This window comes from Carcharodon carcharias, chromosome 1 (genome assembly GCF_017639515.1).
Source record: "Carcharodon carcharias isolate sCarCar2 chromosome 1, sCarCar2.pri, whole genome shotgun sequence".
Lineage (NCBI taxonomy): Eukaryota > Metazoa > Chordata > Chondrichthyes > Lamniformes > Lamnidae > Carcharodon > Carcharodon carcharias.
The window spans coordinates 68,458,131-68,479,619 of record NC_054467.1 but is presented as its reverse complement, the minus strand read 5'-3'; the positions used below and the strand labels follow the sequence as shown (position 1 = coordinate 68,479,619).

At 41.0% G+C, this 21,489-nt stretch overlaps 1 protein-coding gene and 1 long non-coding RNA gene across 3 annotated transcripts in view; one reads left to right on the top strand and one right to left on the bottom strand.

Annotated features, from left to right (window-relative positions):
- Positions 1–21,489, top strand: part of lrba (LPS responsive beige-like anchor protein) — a 917,803-nt gene that overhangs the window by 234,383 nt on the left and 661,931 nt on the right. For both annotated transcript variants that reach the window (XM_041200623.1, XM_041200530.1), the window contains exon 30: positions 12,000–12,130. In XM_041200623.1, coding sequence (XP_041056557.1) covers positions 12,000–12,130 — 131 coding nt within the window. The remainder of the gene's footprint in view (positions 1–11,999; positions 12,131–21,489) is intronic.
- Positions 1–21,489, bottom strand: part of LOC121284956 — a 118,919-nt gene that overhangs the window by 16,187 nt on the left and 81,243 nt on the right. The gene's annotated exons all lie outside the window — the stretch shown is intronic.

Here is a 21,489-nt window from a genome sequence, read left to right as displayed (position 1 = left end):
GCCGCCTGCTGAGTCTCTTACTTCTAGTAGACTTTTAAACAAGGTGCATCTTGGTTCAATCCATGCCAAATCTCTTTGTTATCTGATGTGGAGATTCACATCATTGGTGACTAGGTGCTGGGTATGTGATGTTATCTTGATGGAGCCTTGTGTCTTGTCTGCTCTTTCTGTCAAGTGCTTTGCTTGTTCCCAGCCACCCATGCTTCTGGAGCAGACCAGATGCAACAATCTAAATTGCATGTTTAGAAGAGTCAGTACTTTTTTTACTCCCACACAACACAATTCTGGTATTATGATTACTTTAAAAGATTAGTTATCTTAAAGCCTGTGCAATACTGGTAGGAAATTATTCCTTTCATTAGCATATAAAATTTAAAGCCAAAAATTTCACATGAAATCTCAACTGTATTGTATGATTGTCACAAACATTCTAATATTAAGATTACTAATACAGTAAAGGAAGTTCCTAGGCCGGAGTTAAAATAAATGTTTCATCTTTCTATAGTAACATATTTAATTGTAGCCAACAGGCAAGTATTATTCATTTATGGCATTTGAAAACGAGTATAATGGATTGTGGTGTGCGCCTCAAAAGTTGAATACTTAGGTTAATGGTGCCTTAGGCAGGATTTGTTAATGTTTGAATTTATAATGTTGTAATTCTATTAGCTAGCAACCTGCCTGCCAACTCCAAGATTTTTTTTCTTTGTATGAAATCAATATTATGAAAAGCAGTAAAGCTACCTGTTTCCTGCATTTTCTAAACAGCATGTGGTACAGAGACAGTCATGATATACTGTCTGCCCCATTTGTCATTGTGCCAGACCAGGAGACTGAATGGAGGGAGGTTGAACAGATGAGTTAAATATTATAATCATTTCGATATTAAAAGGAGGTAAAATATTTCAGTAATTTTAAAAAAGACATTATGTATGTATCTAAGGCTTTTCACAAATCAGATGGTTCTTTATTGTATTTGAAGTGAATTTTATAAAAATCATGAACACCTTCCTTTTTTAGATGATTGTAAATTTTTGACACTGCATTAAGATTTTCCAAGATTGTTCATTCTCATAGCTCTTGGAATGTATAGGCTCAAAATTTGACTCCATTGCCTCAGATTACAATGTTTCATCTTATCTAAACCAGATAAGATTCTCATTGGAAATGCCCTGTTTTTTGAAGTTGAGGGTGTTTGTGGAAATTATGCAGTTCGGAAGGCCTGTAATTTTTTTCGAGATCCTTTATGCGTATATTAATGCATTACATGTAATAGGTATTGTGGGTAACAAACTTCAATTTTTTTAAATTTCCAACAATGCTGGTAGAGGACCGTTTAATTATTGTATTCCTTTAATCCCAATTCCTGAAAAAGTAAATATGGTCCATGTCATGACATAAAAATTACGCTTAATTGGGTTGCACTAAAATGCTTTTGAGGCCATCTCAAATGTGGAAAATGCAGTCTGTAGACTATGAGAATAGCTCCCCAATGATTGTTACTCTTTCACAGGAATGAAAAGCCTCATAACTTATCTGTCTTTTGCATAGCTCAGCACAAGTAAAATAATGCCTTTGTCTTTGAAATAGTGTTATCATGAATGCAGTTTCCTGGAATAACACAAGTATTCCAAGCTATTATATTTCATAGAAGCAATTTCTTTTTGACTTTTATGTGTTCTACCCAGATTAAATCTCCACAGCGTTAATTTGTATACTGGTTATGTTTGAAAAGTTGACTATTGTTCGAAATATATGGCTAATTTATATAGAATTTGGCATTAATTTTTGATACTTCGTTTATGTTAATTATAATTTAATGAGCATTGTGTAATAATTGAAGAAATTAATACATTACATACAGTAGGTTTGAATTTAATAGTTTATGCACAGATTTAATTTTAGTATACAGAGCCCTAGTCTCCTGTTTTAATTTTAAATATGTATATAAGGAATGTTATAAAATGTTGCTAATAAATTTACTAATCTTGGTTGAACACCTTGCTTAGAATCTCTAAAGGCATGTATTAGGAGTTGTATAGCATGATCTTGCTAATTGTATGTTGTTCATGAAAACTAAAATATGTCACATTATGCGGAGGAAGATCAAGAAATAGTGACGGCCATTAGTTGATCTCACATCTATGGAATTCAATGAGAAAAGTGATCTTGCCAAATGTATTTGGTCATTACCTTTTGGGGAATCTTTTTATGCCAGCCACCACAACTGTTGAAATAAATGTCATAGTGAGATTTTGTATTCATATTTATGGACATGCAGACCACATAAATTGCATGCTGGTTTAAGTACTGCCTGGATTTACAGTTAACGCCTAGTAATTAACAATAAGAACTGCTGTGGCAGTCAGACATTTATCAACTTTAAGTATTTACCCAATTAGCTGGATTTCTGTCTCAATAAACATGAAAAAAAGCCTTCATTTCTTACTCATCTGTGAATTAGTAGAATACAGCATAATACCCTGGAGTTTCTGCTCGTTTGCACTGTTTTTTCTGGTGCATTTCCCCCGATATTGGCATAACCAGCACAAAAGATTGTGGAATTTTAATTGCAAATTGCATTCAATGCAATGTGAGATTTTGCAATCTTATGACCATATTGTTTCTAAGCTACACAGCTATCCAAAAGCAGAGCATCAGTTTCCATGTGTACACTGGCAATATCCAGCTCTAGCTCACCTCCATCTCTTTCAAACCCGCCACCGTCTCTATATTGTCAGATTGCTTGTCCAACATCCAGAACTGGATACGCAGAAATTTCCTACAACTAGATATTAGGAAAACCAAAGTTATTATCTTTGGACCCTGCCACAGCATAGTATCTGCTCCCTAACCACTGACTCCATCCATCTCTCTGGCAGCTGCTGAGGCTGAACTAGACTTTTTGCACCCTTGGTGTTGTGTTTGACTCCAAGGTGAGCTTCCAACCATGCATCTGCTCCATCATTAAGACCACCTATTTCTACCTCTAATATCACCGGAGTCCGTTCCTGTCTCAGCTCATGTGAACCTCATGCATCCAAATTAAGCAGTGCATTTATTTTAGAATTCTCATGCTTGTTTTCAATTCCCTGCATGGCCTCAACCTCTTTGTAACCCCTTCCAGACCTTATAATCCTCTGAGATATCTGTGCTGTTCCAATTCTGGCCTTTTGCTCATTTTTGGTATAAATTGCTCCACCTTTGGCAGTTATGCCTTCAGCTTCTAATACCCTAAACTCTGTAATTCCCTCCCTAAACATCTTTACCTCCCTGCCTTTCTTTCTTCCTTTAACATGCTTCTTAAACCTACCGGTTTGATCAGGCTTTTGGCCATCTGCCTTATTGCTTCTTAGGTGGCTTGTTGTCATTTTTGTTTGTGCTCCTGTCAAATGCCTTGGAACATTTTACTACATGAAAAATGCTATATTAAATAGATGTTATAGTTTTAAAAATATTGTGCAAGAAGCAGGCCGCACATCACACAAAACTGGCCACAATCCCAGGGTGAATTCATCACTATTGGCCGCTCTTGTTAGTTGCACTCATCTACAAGTTTTCAAGGAGACTCCAAAAATTAAGCTGGGATCTATGGGTGCTAGGACATTAATAAGTACATTTTCTTAATTGATTTTTAAAAAATTTACTAAGGAACTCACTGTTGTGGTCAGTCTCAGGTGGCATATTGGCACTGGTTTAAAATGCTTACTTATGTGATAAATCTATTTTCATCCATATTATTCAAACTTACCAAGTTACTACAAGGAATGTTCTTAAAACAAATTTTTCAAAGAATTACTCTTAACCACAGCCCTATTACACTGGCTCAGGCAGACTTTGTGTTTGGTGATTTGCAAATGAGTTTGAGCAGAAACTCGGGGACAAAAAGGACGCAATTTGTTCTGGAATCGCCAGAAGACGAAGGACCAATGTTACTTTTTTTGGCCAGTATTTTAACAGAATCACTGGCAATTGGGCCAGATTGACATCTTTTTTGTCATATAGTAGTGGTTGAGGCCATATTTCTCTTTTCATTAACATAACCAGTGGAACAAATCATTTATAGCGATAGATTATTGAGTATTGATTATTAGGAGAGGTGATGGCGCAATGGTATTGTCACTGGACTAGCAATCCAGAGACCCAGGCTAATGCTCTGGGGCCCTGGCTTTGAATCCCACCACCGCAGTTGATGGAATTGGAATTCAATAAAAAATCTAGAATTAAAAGTCTAATGATGATCAATTGTTGTAAAACCCCATCTGGTCCATTTCCTTTAGGGAAGGAAATCTGCCATCCTTACTCCAGACCCACAGCAATGTGGTTGAGTGTTAAATGCCCTCTGAAATGGCCCAGCAAGTCAGTTGTATCAAACCATTACACAAACTCAAAAGAGGAATGAAACAGAATGGGCCACCCGGCATCAACCTAGGCACCGGAAACTCAGCCCTGTCGACCCTGCAAAGTTCTCCTTACCTGGGGGCTGGTGCCAAAATTGGGAGAGCTGTCTCACAGACCAGTCAAGCAACAGCCTGACATAGTCATCTTCATGGAATCACACCTTACAGATAACGTTCCAGATTCCACCATCACCATCCCTGGGAATGTCCTGTCCCACCGGCAGGACAGATCCAGCAGGGGTGGTGGCACAGCCCTCAACATTGACTCTGGACCCCACCAGGTCAGGAAGTGTCATGGCATCAGGCAAGACATGGGCAAGAAAGCCTCCTGCTGATTACCACTTACCACCTTCCCTCTGCTGATGAAGCAGTGCTCCTCCATGTTGAACATCACTTGCAAGGGTGCAGAATGTACTCTGGGTGGGAGACTTCAATGTCCATCACCAAGAGTAGCTTGGTAGCACTACTACTGACCAAGCTGGCCGAGTCCTAAAGGACGTAGCTGCTGAACTGGATCTGTGGCAGGTAGTAAGGGAGCCAGCAAGAGGGAAAAACATACTTCAACTCATCCTCACCATGGAGGATACACTCCATCATTTTGTGTGGCACTACCACCATGCTAAATGGGATGGATTTAGAACAGATCTAACAACTCAAGACAGGGCATCCATGAGATGCTGTGAGCCATCAGCAGCAGCAGAATTGTAACTGAGTCAACCAAGTAAACTAAATTAACAAAATTAGGGACAAAATAAAAAGCAGCCTATTAAAGGTAAAGTGCAAAAAAAAGACAAAATTTAAAGGAAACTTGCAAACATTAAACCAAAATGTGATTAACAGGGTCAGTAAAACACCCCAGTCCCCATGATGCACACTGAGCACTGAAGGTCTCGTCAGTGCTGGCAGACACCCCATGCTCCCTCTCCAGGGACATCTGGCCGCAAACATAACCGCAGCAGAGGGGCAGACAGGTCGGTCGATTGCCCGCTGCCTGGACCTGTTAATGGCCAACTTGCCCAGGCCCAGGAGCAGATTCGCGAGGAGCAGAATTGTACTTGAACGCAATCTATAACCCCATGGCCCGACATTTCCCTCAGTCTACCATTACCATCAAGCCTGGGGATCAACCCTAGTTCAATGAAGAGTGCAGGAGTGCATGCCAGGAGCAGCACCAGGCAGACCTAAAATTGAGCTGTCAACCTGGTGAAGCTATAACACAGGACTATTTGCATGCCAAACAGCATAGGTAGCAAGTGATAGACAGAGCTAAGTAATGCCATATCCAACAGATCATATTTAAGCTCTGCAGTCCTGCCACATCCAGTCGTGAATGGTGGTGAACAATTAAACAACTCACTGGAGGAGGAGGTTCCATAAATATCCCCATCCTCAATGATGTGGGAGCCCAGCACGTCAGTGCAAGAGATAAGGCTGAACCATTTGCTACAATTTTCAGCCAGAAGTGCCGAGTGGATGATCCATCTTGGTCTCCTCCAGAGTGCCCCAGCATCACAGATGCCAGTCTTCAGCCAATTCGATTCACTCCACGTGATATCAAGGAATTGCTGAAGGCACTGGATAGAGCAAAGGCCATGGACCTGACAATATACCGGCAATAGTACTGAAGACTTGTGCTCCAGAACTTGCCGCACCCCTAGTTAAGCTGTTCCAGTACAGCTACAACACTGGCATCTACCCAGCTATGTGGAAAATTGCCCAGGTATGCCTTGTACACAAAAAGCAGGACAAATCCAAACCGGCCAATTACCGTTCTATTAGTCTACTCTCGATCATCAGTAAAGTAATGGAAGGGGTCATTAACAGTGCTATCAAGCAGCATTTGATTAGCAATAACCTGCTCACTGACAGCCAGTTTGGGTTCCGCCAGGGCCACGAAGTTCCTGACCACATTACAGCCTTGATTCAAGCATGGACAAATGAGCTTATTTCCCGACATGAGAGTGACTGCCCTTGACATCAAGGCAGCATTTGACTAACTATGGCATCCAGGAGCCCTAGCAAAACTGGAGTCAATGGGAATCAGGGAGAAAGCTGTCTGCTGGTTGGAGTCATACCTAGCACAAAGGAAGATGGTTGTGGTTGTTGGAGGTCAATCATCTCAAGACATCACTGCAGGATTTCCTCAGGGTAGTGTCCTCAGCCCAACCATCTCTAACTGCTTCATCAGTGACCTTCCTTCCATCATAAGGTCAGAAGTGGGAATGTTTGCCGATGATTGCACAATGTTCACCATTCGTGACTCCTCAGATACTGAAGCAGTCCATGTCCAAATGCAGTAAGGCTTGGACAATATCCAGACTTGGGCTGACAAGTGGCTAGTAACATTTGTGCCACGCAAGTGCCAGGCAATGATCATCTCCAACAACAGCAAAACTAAACGCCCCCCCCCCCCCCCCCCCCCCTTGACGTTCAGTGGCTTTACCATTACTGAATACCCCACTATCAACATCCTGGGGGTTATCATTGACCAGAAACTGAACTGGAATAGCCATATAAATACTGTGGCTGCAAAAGCAGGTCAGGAATCCTGCGACGAGCAACTCATCTCTTGACTCCCCAAAGCCTGTCCACCATCCACAAGGCACAAGTCAGGTGTGATTGAATACTCCCCACTTGCCTGGATGAGTGCAGCTCCCACAACTCAAGAAGCTTGACACCATCTAGAACAAAGCAGCCTGCTTGACTGGCACCACATCTACAAACATTCATTGCCTCCACCACCGACGCACAATAGCAGCAGTGCGTACCATCTACAAGATACACTGCAGGAGTTCACCCAAGCTCCTTAGACAGCACTTTCCAAACCCACGACAACTGCCCTCTATAAGGCCAAGGGCAGCGGATGGATGGGAACACCACAACTGGACTTTCCCCTCCAAGTCACTCACCATCTTGACCTGGAACTCACCGTTCCTTCATTGTTGCTGGGTCAAAATCCTGGAACCCCTTCCTAACAGCACTGTGGATGTACCGACACCACAAGAAGGCACCTCACCACTATTTTCTCAAGGGCAACTAGGAATGCGCAATAAATGCTGGCCCAGCCCTTAAAGCCCACATACTGTGAATGAATTAAAGAAAAAATCTATCTTGGCCTCAACTTGCATGTAAAATAGTTATCTTCGATTCTATCCTGCATGAATTTGAAGGATTAGAATGATTGGAGCACTTTAGTTGGTTCATAGGGATAATATAGAAACTCAGGTATTAAGGTGTTTTGTCTTTTAAGAACATCAAAACTTAGGAAATAGAAGCAGTAGGAGACTCCATGGCCTGGGAGCCATGGGTGATCTTGCACTTCAACTTCACTTTTCCAACTGCTTCCCATACCTGTTGATCCCCTGTGAGACCAAAAAACTGTTTATCTCAGCCTTAAACATATTCAATGACGGTACATCCACAACCCTCTGGGGTAGAGGGTTACAAAGATTTGCAACCCTTTGAGTTAAGAATTTTCTCCTAATCTCAGTCCAAAATGTTCAGCCTCTCTGTGCCCCTCTTTGTTCTAGATTCCCCAACCAGGGGGACAATGTCTCAGTATCTAGCCTGTCAAGCCCCATCATAATCTTGAATGTTTCAATGAGATCACCTCTCATTCTCCTAACCTCGAGAGAATATATACCCAATTTTCTCAGCCTCTCAACATGGGACACAACCCCCTCATACCAGGGTCGAATTGAGTGAACCTTTACTGTGCTGCCTCCAATGCAAGTATATCCTTAAAAACGGAACCCAAAATTGCATACAGTATGGCATGTGTGGTTTCATCAAAGCCCTGTACAACTGTAGCAAGACTCTTTTATTCTTCTACTCCAACCCCCTTGCAATAAAGGCCAACATGCCATTTGTTTTCATAATTGCTTGTTGCATCTAGTAATTAGTCATAGTCCACAAAGGACCATAGACACCTTTCTCCATTAGAGACACAAGCTTGAGGGGGACCGCTTCAGATCAAGCATGGGGCAAGGTAATGATGTAGGCCTCCATGAACTATCACAACCGGTATTGGGATCAAACCTACGCTGTTGGCATAATTCTGCTTCACACTCTAGCCATTGAACCAACTGAGCTAACTGAAAAACCCCTTGTACCTGCATGCTAACTTTGTGTTCCATGTATGAGTACACCCAAATATCTCTGAATATCAACATTTACAAGTTTCACGCCTTTTAAAAAAATATTCTGCTTTACTATTCTTACAGCCAAAGTGAATAACCTCACACTTCCCCATGTTATACTCTCTCTCACCTTGTTGGTCACTTAATTTACATGTCTATATCTCCTAGCAGTCTCTTTGTGTCCTCCTCACAGCTTGCATTCTGAGCCCACTGAGCTTTGTACCGTCACCAAACTTATATGCATTACTCTCTGCCTCTTCATCGAAGTCATGAATATAGATTGTAAATATCTGACGTCCCAGCATAATCCTTGCGGCACTCCACTAGTCACAGCCTGACAATTTGAAAATGCCCCATTTATGCCTACTCTGCTTCCTGTCTGTTGACCAATCTCTATCCATGCTAACATATTACCCCCCCAACTCCATGAGCCCTTGTCTTGTGTATTAACCTTTTGTGTTGCACCTTATTGAATGCCTTTGGAAATGAAACTGGTTTCATTTATCTGTCCTACTAGTTACATCTCAAAAAAACGTCAATAAATTTGTCAAGCATGATTTTCCTTTCGCAAAACCATGTTGACTTGTTCTAATCATATTATGTTTCTAAGTACATTGTTGAGACTTATTTAATAATAGATTCCAGCACTTTCCTGATGGTTGCTGTCAGGCTAACTGGCAATAGTTCTCTCTTTTCTCTCTCCCTCCTTTCTTGAATTGTAAAATTACATTTGCTAATTTCCAATCTGCTGGGACCGTTCCAGAATCTCGAGAGTTTTGGAAAATCATAGCCAGCCCAGCCACTCACTCTGTCGCTATCTCTTTTATAAACCTAGGATGTAGGCCATCAGGTCCTGGGGATTCAACTAATTTTAGTCACTTGAGTTTCTCCATTACTTTTACTCTGCTAATGTTAATTACCTTAATTTCCTCACTCTAATTAGCCCCGAGGTTACCCATTAGCTTTTATCTTCCACTGTGAATATAGACATAAAATATTTATTCAGTGTCTTATTTTAATCTAATACTACCCTTAAACTCCTTAGTAAGCTGCAGATGGATTTTTCTTGCTGAGTTTTTTGTTTTTCAATGGAATATATTTTTGTTGAATAATTGCATTGTTTCTTTAAATGTTTCCTCCTGTGTTTTTATTGCCATACATTTTAGTTTATTTACTCAATCACCCTTAGCCAGCTCTCCCCTCATACCTGTATGATTGGTTTTGTTTAAGTTTAAGATTCTTGGTTGTGATTGGAGTATGTCGTGTTCAACCTTAATGTGGAATTCAATTGTATTATGATCACTATTTCCCAGTGGATCTTTTACTATTACATTACTACTTAACCCTGCCTCATTGCACAATATCAGGTCTAAAATAGTTTCACCCCTTGTTGGTTCCATGAGGTATTGTTCCAGGAAACTGTCATGAAAGCATTCTACAAACTCATCTTCCAGACCACTTTTGCCAATTTGATTAGATCAGTCGATATGAAGATTAAATTTTAGTCTCCCACAATTATTACATTGCCTTTGTTACAAGCACCAATAATTTTCTGTTTAATGCTCTGTCCATCAGTATGACTACTGTTAGGGGGTGTATAAACTATTCCAACCAGCATTTTCTGACCCTTGCTATTCCTAATGTCTGCCTGTACTGATTATACTTCTTGATTTCCTGAGCCAAGATCCTTTCTTACGAATGTCCTTATGTCATTCTTTACTTCAGGACTGCCCTTCTTCCTTTTCCATTCTGCCTGACTTTTTGAAATGTTGTGTACCCTGGAATATTCATTTCCCAACCTTGGTCACCTTGTAACCATACAAGGTGGTTACAGAGACCTAATGGCGATTAGATCTAACCTTAATTCATCCATCTTATTTTGGATGCTCTGTGCATTCAGATACAGTGACTTCAATTTTATTGTTTTACTACAATTCCTTACATGGCCTTTACTCTCTGCACTATTACCATTAAATGCTCTCTCCCTTCCTGCCCAACTTGACTTGTCTTTGCCCATATCGATATACATTTCAATTGAATTAACTTTTCTGTTTGGATTTGTAAATCTCTCTTCACTTGAACCTTCCCCTGTTTTTTTGACCATATTTACTGGTCCACTCTTATGTTTGTACGCCCTGTCACAATCTGATTACCATTACCCACATCGCTACCCTGCACTATAGCCTTGTCCATTCTCTGCAACTTTCTAAGTCTCCCTTCACGTGAACCCTCCCCCAATTATTTATTTTAAGTCCCTGTCTACAGCCCTAGTTATTTGACACACCAGTACACTGGCCTCGGGGACATTCAGGTGAAGGCTGTCCCAATGTGCTAGCTTCTTCTTTTCCCAGTGCTGGTGCACATGCCCCATGAATCAAAACCCATTTCTCCAACTTGAATCTTGCCACATTTTCATCTCGCTGTTCTTATTTACCCCATGCAAATTTACTTGTGCCACAGATAATAATCCAGAGATTATTACCTCTGTAGTTCTGCTTTTTAATTTACCCATTAGCTGCTCATACACCCTCAGTGGAACCTCATATTTAGTTCTACCTATGTTGTTTGCAACCATGTGCATCATGACAACCAGATCCTTCACCTCCCATTCCAAAGTTGCCTCCAGCTTGGAGGAGATGCTCTTAACCCTGGCACTGGACAGGCAACACAGCCTTCAGGACTCATGCTTTCGGCTGCCGAGAACATCATCTATCCGCCTAACTTATCTTGAAATAGCAGGCATTCTTTGAAAATTACTTACTATTGAACAGTTTCATGTCACAATATTTTGGTGGCTGAAAATGCAGGGCACAAAATGGTGACATGTTTATTTCAAGATTTGTCAATATAACCAGCTCCTCGTCTCGGCATGATTATGAGACGATAACTCTAAGTATAACCAGAAAATGCTTGAGTGGTTTGTAAGCAAGTTAGCAGCTTTTCCTTGTGAATGGTGAATTATGTATGATGCCGAGAAATAAAAGTTAACCGGTTATTCATCAATGTTGGTTGCCATTTCACTTTTACTATTTTTGAGAAGGGCGTTGTGTACAATGGTAATTTAGACATTCCCAATATTATACAGTTATTGCTTTTTTAGGGATGTGCATTTCAGATACCTTTTGATAGGACTTCAAGCTTGACCAGTATGTTTGTGCTCTCCTAGGATAATGTCTTCTGTGTGTGTGTTTGGCAGGCACAAGTAAAGTGACAGTTGGCATCAGAAATGTGGCAACTTTAGCAATTGCCATAGGCATAAAGACTTCTCAAGGAATTCTATTAATGTTTCCAGATCTCTGCTGTGATAATGTAGTATGTTTCATTACCTTAGTAGACAAAATTGTTGTTAATGTTTCTTTGAAATGAAATGTATTGAGATGTTCTATGTTACTGACACTACAGATATAAATTATATTATCAAGTGTTTCACTATTTATTAATGATTTATGTTTTTTCATAGAAGTGTTGTAGTAGCTCCTAAAAAACCTCGGATCGCTGTTGGAAGTGAAACAGTTACTTCTGCTACTACAGATGCTGTTAGCGTGGTCTCCACCACTGACTCTGTGGAGGATCCTGCTGTTGAACCTACAGGTAAATCTCTACCATTTTTTGAAGAACATGTATGCTCAAAGTAGGTTAAATGCTGAAGTGTCCTGTGAAATGTTTAATGTAATTTAGAAACTATTTCCAACAACCATCTTTGCTATTAAACGCTTACTTAATATTCACTTAAGTGATTTGTATTTAATTTATCAGGTTAAAAAATCTTTGTTAGAATATCATGAAAGGTTGCTTTCAGGCAGTTCCTGACTCTTCAACAAGGTGGGTCTTTGGGATTATGGTTGGCAAATTAGAGATTTTTCTGTTTCATATGAGTGATTTCTGAAACCATCTGACACTGCCACGTATAACCACTTAAAATGTGAGCTGTTAACATACTATGTTGCACCTTGCTCTCTGTGTTCTAATATTGATCATTTTATGATTTGGTGGCATATATCCTTCATGTTATAGATATTTATTAATACAGTGGTTTTAAATTTGAACTACATTGTGAATGTTTATATAGCAGTAAAATTTAGGTAGATAATTAATGGCTGATTACATTTGATTTTGTTACCTGCCTATAAAATGGTGGTATTTTAAGTATCTTTGAATTACCTCAAATAAAATTGATATATTATTTCAGACTGATGTGCAAAAACTGCAGATTGCCTCCTAAATGAAATATTTTTAAGTTTATACAGTAACCATACACACATTGTTACTGTCTTGTCATATTGTTGTTCTAGAATACTTCTATAAACCAGTTTATAGCCCTAACATGAAGAAGCTATAACAAAAACAGAATTACCTGGAAAAACTCAGCAGGACTGGCAGCATCGGCGGAGAAGAAAAGAGTTGACGTTTCGAGTCCTCATGACCCTTCGACAGAACTTGAGCAAGTTCTGTCGAAGGGTCATGAGGACTCGAAACGTCAACTCTTTTCTTCTCCGCCGATGCTGCCAGAACTGCTGAGTTTTTCCAGGTAATTCTGTTTTTGTTTTGGATTTCCAGCATCCGCAGTTTTTTTGTTTTTATGAAGAAGCTATAGTTAGGTCAGCTATATATATTTGATATTATCGGCATGCACCATTAAAAAATAGTTATGACACTAAACAGAATTGTAATAATCAAATTGCAGTCTTTTTTACAAGCTCAACAAATAGCAAAATTTTTTTCCATGTTTTTATCACACACTAGTGGAGTCATTGCTAGATTAGTCCTTGATGAATTTGTATCAATAATGGATTTTCTCTAGGAGGATACTAGACAGATATCTATTTGCATTTTCTTTCAAGTCTCCATGAAGGTCTGTTAAACTGTCACTCAAAAGGAGCCGGTTTATCAGTGAGGGATTAACATAGATAAGTCAATTTGGGTTGTACATGTTTGGGTTACTGCATCTGGCCAGATTTACTCTTTTTTCTCTCAAGTCAGTCTGAGCATTTGTTAACTGAGATACCATGTGCATATTATGGTTTCATAATTGGAACTTAGATTTGTTTTTTGTCTACACTGCATTTTATCAGATTAAAATTAAATTTGTCAGTCACTATTGTGTAATATTTTATTCAGAATTGGTGAACTTGAGAAATAAATATCAATTTTTTGCTTTGCTTCCTTCCCAAATGCTAGTTGCTTTCAAAACTAAACTAAATCACTCCATGTGTCATACTCGTGCCTCAGTTTAAAAAGTCACTATCATTTTAATTACAATGTCTTGTTAGATTTTAAAACAACTTCAAATGCCTTCTTTGAGACATTGCGTTAATTTTTAAAATTCTGTTTTGAAACCGGTTGCTTAGGGTTTCTGTGCAGTCTGGTCACTAATGCATTTAAAATTGTGCTACTTGCCAAAGGAGACCTGTGTGCCATTTAGGTTTAAACAATAGTTTCTGTGATGGTTTAGCAAGTTTATTCCATGAACAGCTGATTCATGCAGACCACAAAATTCCCAGTTTGGATCCAAGGTTGTGCAAATTTAGTATTATCAGCTGGGGAGCTGGTAGTACTTAAATTGTCTTCAGTGCTTTAGTAGAAGGGTATGGTAGACATCTGGCTTGATGATGATGGAGGTGTGACGGATATATTGGGCAATGCAATTGTAGATTGTAGTGGTATACTATTCTGCTGTAGGCCTACAGTGCCTCATGAATGCCTAGTTTTGAGCTGCTAGATCAGTTCTTAACCTATCCCATTTAGCCCAGTGATAACAACACAACATAGTGCAGGGTGTCCTCCACATGAAGATGGGACTTGGTCTCCGTAAGGACTGTACAGTGGTAACTCCTTGTAAGATTTTGGGTTCATGAGCTACAGCTGCCTAAGGTAAGTAGTCTTGTATTCGTAAATAATTTTAAGGTAGTTTATTAAGTTTATAAAAAGCAAAAGTTTAGTTATGAGTTGGAGAGCTAAAAGAGCGTGAGAAGGAGCGAGACTGAGAGCAGAGTCGGAGTGCTGAAGGAGGGAGACAGAGAGCGGAGCCAGAGAGTTAATGGTACGAGAAGGGGCAAGACTGAGATAAACACAGCAAATTGTAGTATACATAGGAATTATTCTAAATTAAGATAATTAAAATAAATTAGTCAGTACTGTAGTAAATAAAGTATAAGGTATGTCAGTGCAGCTTGGCCATGTGGAATGTGCATCTTGCGGGATGTGGGTAGTCATGCAGGCATAACGTATCCTTGATGACTACATCTGCAGGAAGTGTCACCAGCTGCAGAAACTTGAGCTCTGAGTTGCGGAGCTTGAAAGGTGGCTGGAATCACTGTGGTGCACCCACAAGGTTGAGGATTACATGGATAGCATGTTTAGAGAGGTGGTCACACCACAGCTAAGAAGTACGCAGGCAGAGAGGGAATGGATGACCGCCGGAGAATCTAAGAGAAACAGGCAGGTAGTGCAGGAATCCCCTGAGGCTATTTCGCTCTCTAAGCCCTTTTCCATTTTGGATATTGATGAGCAAGATGGTTCCTCAAAGGACTGTAGCAAGAGCCAAATCCTTGGCACCACAGGAGGCTCAGCTGCACAGGATAGAAGGAGGAAGAGTGGAAATGCTATAGTAGTAGGGAATTCCATAGATAGGGGAGCAGACAGGATGGTATGTTGTCTCCCTGATGCCAGGGTCGACTGCAGGACATTCTTTTGGGGAAGGATGAATAGCCAGAGGTCGTGGTCCACATTGGGACCAATGACATAGGTAGGAAAAGGATGAGGTCCTGAAAGCAAATTTTAGGGAGTTAGGAAGGGAATTAAAAAGTAAGACCTCAAGAGCAGTAATCTCAGGTTACTAGTGAACATAAGCATTGGAAGATTGAGCAGTTCAACACATGGCTGGAGAAATGGAGTAGGAGGGAGGGCTTTAGATTTCTGAGGTATTTGGATTGGTTCTGGGGCAGGTGGGACTTGTACAAGAAGGATGATGGGAGTTATGTACAGGCCTCTGAACAGTAATCAGGATGTGGGGCACAAGATATACCAGGAGATAGAAAAGGTGTGTAAGAAAGGCAAGGTTACTGTGATCATGGGGGATTTCAGTATGCAGGTAGACTGGGAAAATCAGGTTGGTAGTAGATCCCAAGAAAAGGAATTTGTGTAATGTCTACGAGATGGCTTTTTGGAGCAGCTTGTGGTGGAGCCCACTCGGGAGCAGGTAATTCTAGATTTATTGATGTGTAATGAGGCAGATTTGATAAGGGAGCTTAAGGTGAAGGAACCTTTAGGAGGAAGTGACCATAATATGATAGAATTTACCCTGCAATTTGAGAGGAAAAAACTGGAATCAGATGTAACGGTATTACAGTTGAATAAAGGCAACTACAGAGGCATGAGGGAGGAGCTGGCCAGAATTGATTGGGAGATGAGCCTAGCAGGAAAGACAGTGGAACAGCAATGGCAGGAGTTTCTGGGAGTAATTTGGGAGACACAGCAAAAATTCATCCCTAGGAAGAAGAAGCATACTAAAGGGAGGATGAGGCAACCTTGGCTGACAAGGGAAGTCAGGGACAGCATAAAGGCTAAAGAGAAAGCATATAATGCAGTGAAGAGCAGTGGGAAACCAGGGGATTGGGAAGCCTACAAAGACCAACAGAGGACAACTAAAAAAGAAATAAGGAGGGAGAAGATTAAATATGAGGGTAAACTAGCCAGGAATATAAAAGAAGATTGCAAGAGTTTTTTTTAGATATATAAAGGGTAAAAGAGATGCAAAAGTGGACATTGGGCTGCTGGAAAATGACGCTGGAGAAGTAGTAGCGGGGAAAAAAGAAATGGCGGAGGAACTGAATAGGTACTTTGCGTCAGTCTTCACGGTGGAAGACACGAGTAACATCCCCAAAGTTCAAGAGAGTTGGGGGGCAGAGGTGAGTATGGTGGCCATTAGCAAGGAGAAGGTGCTAGGAAACCTGAAAGGTCTGAAGGTGGATAAATCACCTGGACCAGATGGATTACACCCCAGAGTTCTGAAGGAGATAGCTGAAGAGATAGTGGAAGCGTTAGTGGTGATCTTTCAGGAATCACTGGAGTCAGGGAATGTCCCAGCAGACTGGAAAATCGCTAACGTAACCCCCCCCGTTTAAGAAGGGAGTGAGGCAAAAGACGGGAAATTACAGGCCGATTAGCCTGACCTCGGTTGTTGGTAAGATGTTAGAGTCCATTATTAAGGATGAGATTTCAGAATATTGGAAGTGCATGGTAAAATCAGGCAAAGTCAGCATGGTTTCATCAAGGGGAGGTCATGCCTGACAAATCTGTTAGAATTCTTTGAGGAGGTAACGAGTAGGTTAGACAAAGGAGAGCCAATGGATGTTATCTACTGGGACTTCCAGAAGGCCTTTGACAAGGTGCCGCACAGGAGGCTGCTCAGTAAGATAACAGCCCATGGTGTTAGAGGCAAAGTACTAGCATGGATAGAAGATTGGCTGTCTGGCAGGAGGCAGAGAGCGGGAATAAGCGGGTCCTTCTCAGGATGGCGGCTGGTGACTAGTGGACTTCCGCAGGGGTCAGTATTGGGACCACAACTTCACTTTATACATTAATGATCTAGATGAAGGAACTGAGGGCATCCTGGCTAAGTTTGCAGATAATACAAAGAGAGGTGGAGGGACAGGTAGTATTGAGGAGGCGGGGAGGCTGCAGAAGGATTTGGACAGGTTAGGAGAATGGGCAAAGAAGTGGCAGATGGCATACAACGTGGGCAAGTGTGAGGTCATGCACTTTGGTAGGAAGAATAGAGGCATAGACTATTTTCTAAATGGGGAGAGAATTCAGAAATCTGGAATGCAAGGAGACTTGGGAGTCCTAGTCCAGGATTCTCTTAAGGTTAACTTGCAGGTTGAGTCAGTAGTTAGGAAGGCAAATGCAATGTTGGCATTTATTTCGAAAGGACTAGAATATAAAAGCAGGGATGTGCTGCTGAGGCTTTATAAGGCTCTGGTCAGACCACATTTAGAATATTGTGAGCAATTTTGGGCCCCGTATCTTAGGATGGATGTTCTGGCCCTGGAGAGGGTCCATAGGAGGTTCACGAGAATGATCCCAGGAATGAAAGGCTTAACATATGAGGAATGTTTGAGGACTCTGGGTCTATACTCGATGGAATTTAGAAGGATGAGGGGGGGGATCTGATTGAAACTTACAGAATACTGAAAGGCCTGGATAGAGTGGATGTGGGGAAGATGTTTCCATTAGTAGGAGAGACTAGGACCTGAGGGCACAGCCTCAGAGTAAAGGGAAGACCTTTTAGAACAGAGATGAGGAGAAACTTCTTTAGCCAGAGAGTGGTGAATCTATGGAATTCATTGCCACAGAAGGCTGTGGAGGCCAGGTCATTGAATGTATTTAAGACGGAGATAGACAGTTTCTTGATTGCTAAGGGGATCAAAGGTTACGGAGAGAAGGCGGGAGAATGGGGTTGAGAAACTTATCAGCCATGATTGAATGGCGGAGCAGACTCGATGGGCTGAATGGCTTAATTTCTGCTCCTATGTCTTAAGGTCTTATGGATGAGTTACATCTTAAAATGACTGGCACTAGTATCCTCATGGGGAGGTTTGTGAGTGTTGTTGGGGAGGGTTTCAACTAGATTGGCAGGGGGACGGGAACCCGGAGGGGAAATTCAGAGTGCAAAGGAGAAAAACTGGCAGTGGGAAGTAATTAAGTACCAATTAATAATGAGGATATATCAGAATTGCATCAAGGTAAATAGAATACTTGGAGAGTTTGATAAATTAGAGTAGGCAACAGTAAGTCATTAGATTGGGTCAGAATAAGCAGGAAATTAAAAAAGACTTAATCAGGGCTAATGTGCATATATGTGAATGTATGGAACGTGGTTAGTAAGATTGGTGAACTGCAGGCACAGGTTGACAAATGGAATAATGATATAGATTTAACAAGAGACTTGGCTGAAAGAAGGCAAGGACTGGGCGTTAAATACTCCTGGGTACAAGGTGTTTAGGAGAGACAGCAGAGGAAGAAAAGGGCCGCGAAATGGCAATATTGATTAAAGATGCCATTACAGTACTTGAGAGAGAGGGTATGTTCCAGAGGGGACAAGAACAGAATCTCTCTCTCTCGAGGTAAGGAATGAGAAAGGTGCAATAACATTGGATAACACAAGTATATAGACTGCCAACTAGTGGAAGGGATGTGGAAAAACAAATTTGCAAAGAAATTACAGAGAGGTGCAAGAATTATAGAGTAATCATAATGCGGGAGTTCAATTATCCAAATATAGACTGGGATCAGGAATAGTACAAAAGGACAAGAGGAGTGAGTTCTTGGAATGTGTTCAAGATTTTTTGCAGCAGTATGTTTCCTCTCCAACGAGAGGGCATGCACTTTTGGACTTGGTTCTGGGGAATGATTGGTCCAAGTGGATCAAATATCAGTTGGAGAGCCTCTAGGGGACAGTGATCATTGTATCAAAGTTTAGGTTAATCATGGAAAAGGACAGAGATCAGTCCAGTGCACTGATAATTAATTGGGGGAAAGCGGACTTCAATGGGATGAGAATGTATCTGAGTCAAGTGAGTTGGAATCAGACGTTGACAGAAAAGACAGTGGCTGAACAAAGTATTGCGGGCAATGTCCCCTTGAAGGGAAAAAATAGGACAAATAAATCCAGAACGCCCTGGATGACGAGAGCGATAGAGGTAAAGTTGAAAAGGAAGAAGAATGCTTACGGCAGATGTCAGGTAGAAAATACAATGGAGAATCAGGCCGAATGTAGAAAGACCAGAGGGGAAGTGAAGAAACTAAAGAAAAGCAAGGAGTGAGCATGAAAAGAGGCTGGCAGTGAACATAAAAAGAAATCCCAAGATCTTCTATAAACACACAAATAATGCAAAGGTGGTACAAAAAAGAGTATGGCCGATTAGGGACAAAAAAGAGGACTTGCATGCAGAGGTGGAGAAATAGCAGAGGTGTTGAATGAACACTTTGCATCTGTCTTTACTTGCTATCCAGGCCGAGGTGAGAGAAAAGGTAACTGGTACACTAGAAGAACTTACAATCAAGAGGAAGGAGGTGTTAGAAAGGCTATCTTTCCTTAAAATAGATCAGGTACCGGGACCAGATGAGATGCATCCAAGGGCACTGAAGGAAGTGAGTTTGGAATTGCAGAGGCACTAGTGATAATCTTCCAGTCTTGCTTAGACACAGGGGAGGTGCCAGAGGACTGAAGAACTGTGAATGTTACATTCTTATTCAAAAGAGGGTGCAAGGATAAAGCTGGCAACTATAGGCCAGTCAGTTTGACCTCAGGGAAACTGTGGTACAGGATAATTAAAGGAAGGCAGCATGGGTTTATCGAGGGAAAATCATGTTTAAGTAACTTGCTGGAGTTTTTTGAGAGTTAAGGAGAAGTAGAAATGTGATGGATTTTTTACCGTTTAAGAGGGGGTGGAGCAATTGGAGCAAAGTAGACGTTCAGGGATAGGTGGGAGCTAAGGAGAGATTGACAAAGAGGTCATGGACACAAGACAAAGGGAATTTTAATGGTTGTGTTAAAGACTAAAGAAGGTTCTGGTAGTGGCACAAAAGTAAGATAGCGGAATGTGTTAATAGCAGAACAAGGATCAGAGCTCCGTGAAAACACAACATAAGAACAAGTGACAGATGGCCCTGTTGGGGAGGTGTAAGGGGGTGGGAGGTTGGGGCAGAAAAGAAAAAAATATATAGCTTAAAAAAAATTATATAAAAATAGAGGTAGCAGAGTTGTTCCAAATCAAGGGGCCTGGACAGAATAGATAGGGAGAAACTGTTCCCATTGGCAGAAGGATCTCGAATGAGAGAACACCGATTTAAGGTAATTAAGGCATAAGAAGCAATGGAGACATAAGAAACTTTTTTCATGCAGTGAGTAGTTAGGATCTGGAATGCACTGCCTGAGAGTGTGTGGGAGGCAGGTTAAATCGAGGCATTCAAGAGAGAATTGGATCGTTATTTGAAAAGGAAGAATGTGCAGGGTTATGAGGAGAAGGCAGGAGAATGGAACTGGTTGAGTTCATTCGGAGAGCTTGTATAGACACGATGGACCGAATGGCCTCCTTCTGTGCCATAACAATTCCGTGATTCTGTGAAGAGGCAACAGGGAAAATTGATAAAAGAAATGCTGACGTTGTGGTGTATATGGATTTTCAAAAGGCCTTTGATACAGTGTCATACAGCAGACTTGTCAGGAAAATTCTAGGTCATGGAATAAAAGGGAAAGTAGGCACTTCGATTTAAAAAATCGACTGAGTGACAGGAAACAGAGATTAGTGATAAATGGTTGTTTTTCACATTGGAGGAAGGTTTGTAGTGGAATTCCCTTGAGGTCAGTGTTGGGACCCTTGCTCTTCCTGATATATATTAATGACCTGGACTGTTGTGTGCAGGGCATGATTTCAAAATTTGCAGATGATACGAAGACTGGAAATGTTGTGAACTGTAATGGAGATAGTCTTGAACTTCAAAAGGACATAGAGATGTTGGTGGATTGGGCAAACAAATGGCAGATGAAAACAAAAACAGAATTACCTGGAAAAACTCAGCAGGTCTGGCAGCATCGGCGGAGAAGAAAAGAGTTGACGTTTCGAGTCCTCATGACCCTTCAATTCAATGCAGAGAAGCGTGAGGTGATTTGTTTTGGTGGGAAAGATATGGTGAGACAGTATTAAAGAAAAGGGAGAGCCTCTAATGGAGGTGCAGGAACAGAGGGACCTCGGTGTATACGCACAAAGGTCATTGAAGATGGTAGGGCATGTCGAGCGAGCAGTTAATAAAGCATATGGTATCTTGGGTCTTATTAATAGGGGCATTGAGTACAAGAGTAAGGAGGTCATGTTGAACTTTTATAAGACATTAGTTAGGCTTCATCTGTAGTACTGTGTCCAGTTCTGGATGCCATACTTGAGGAAGGA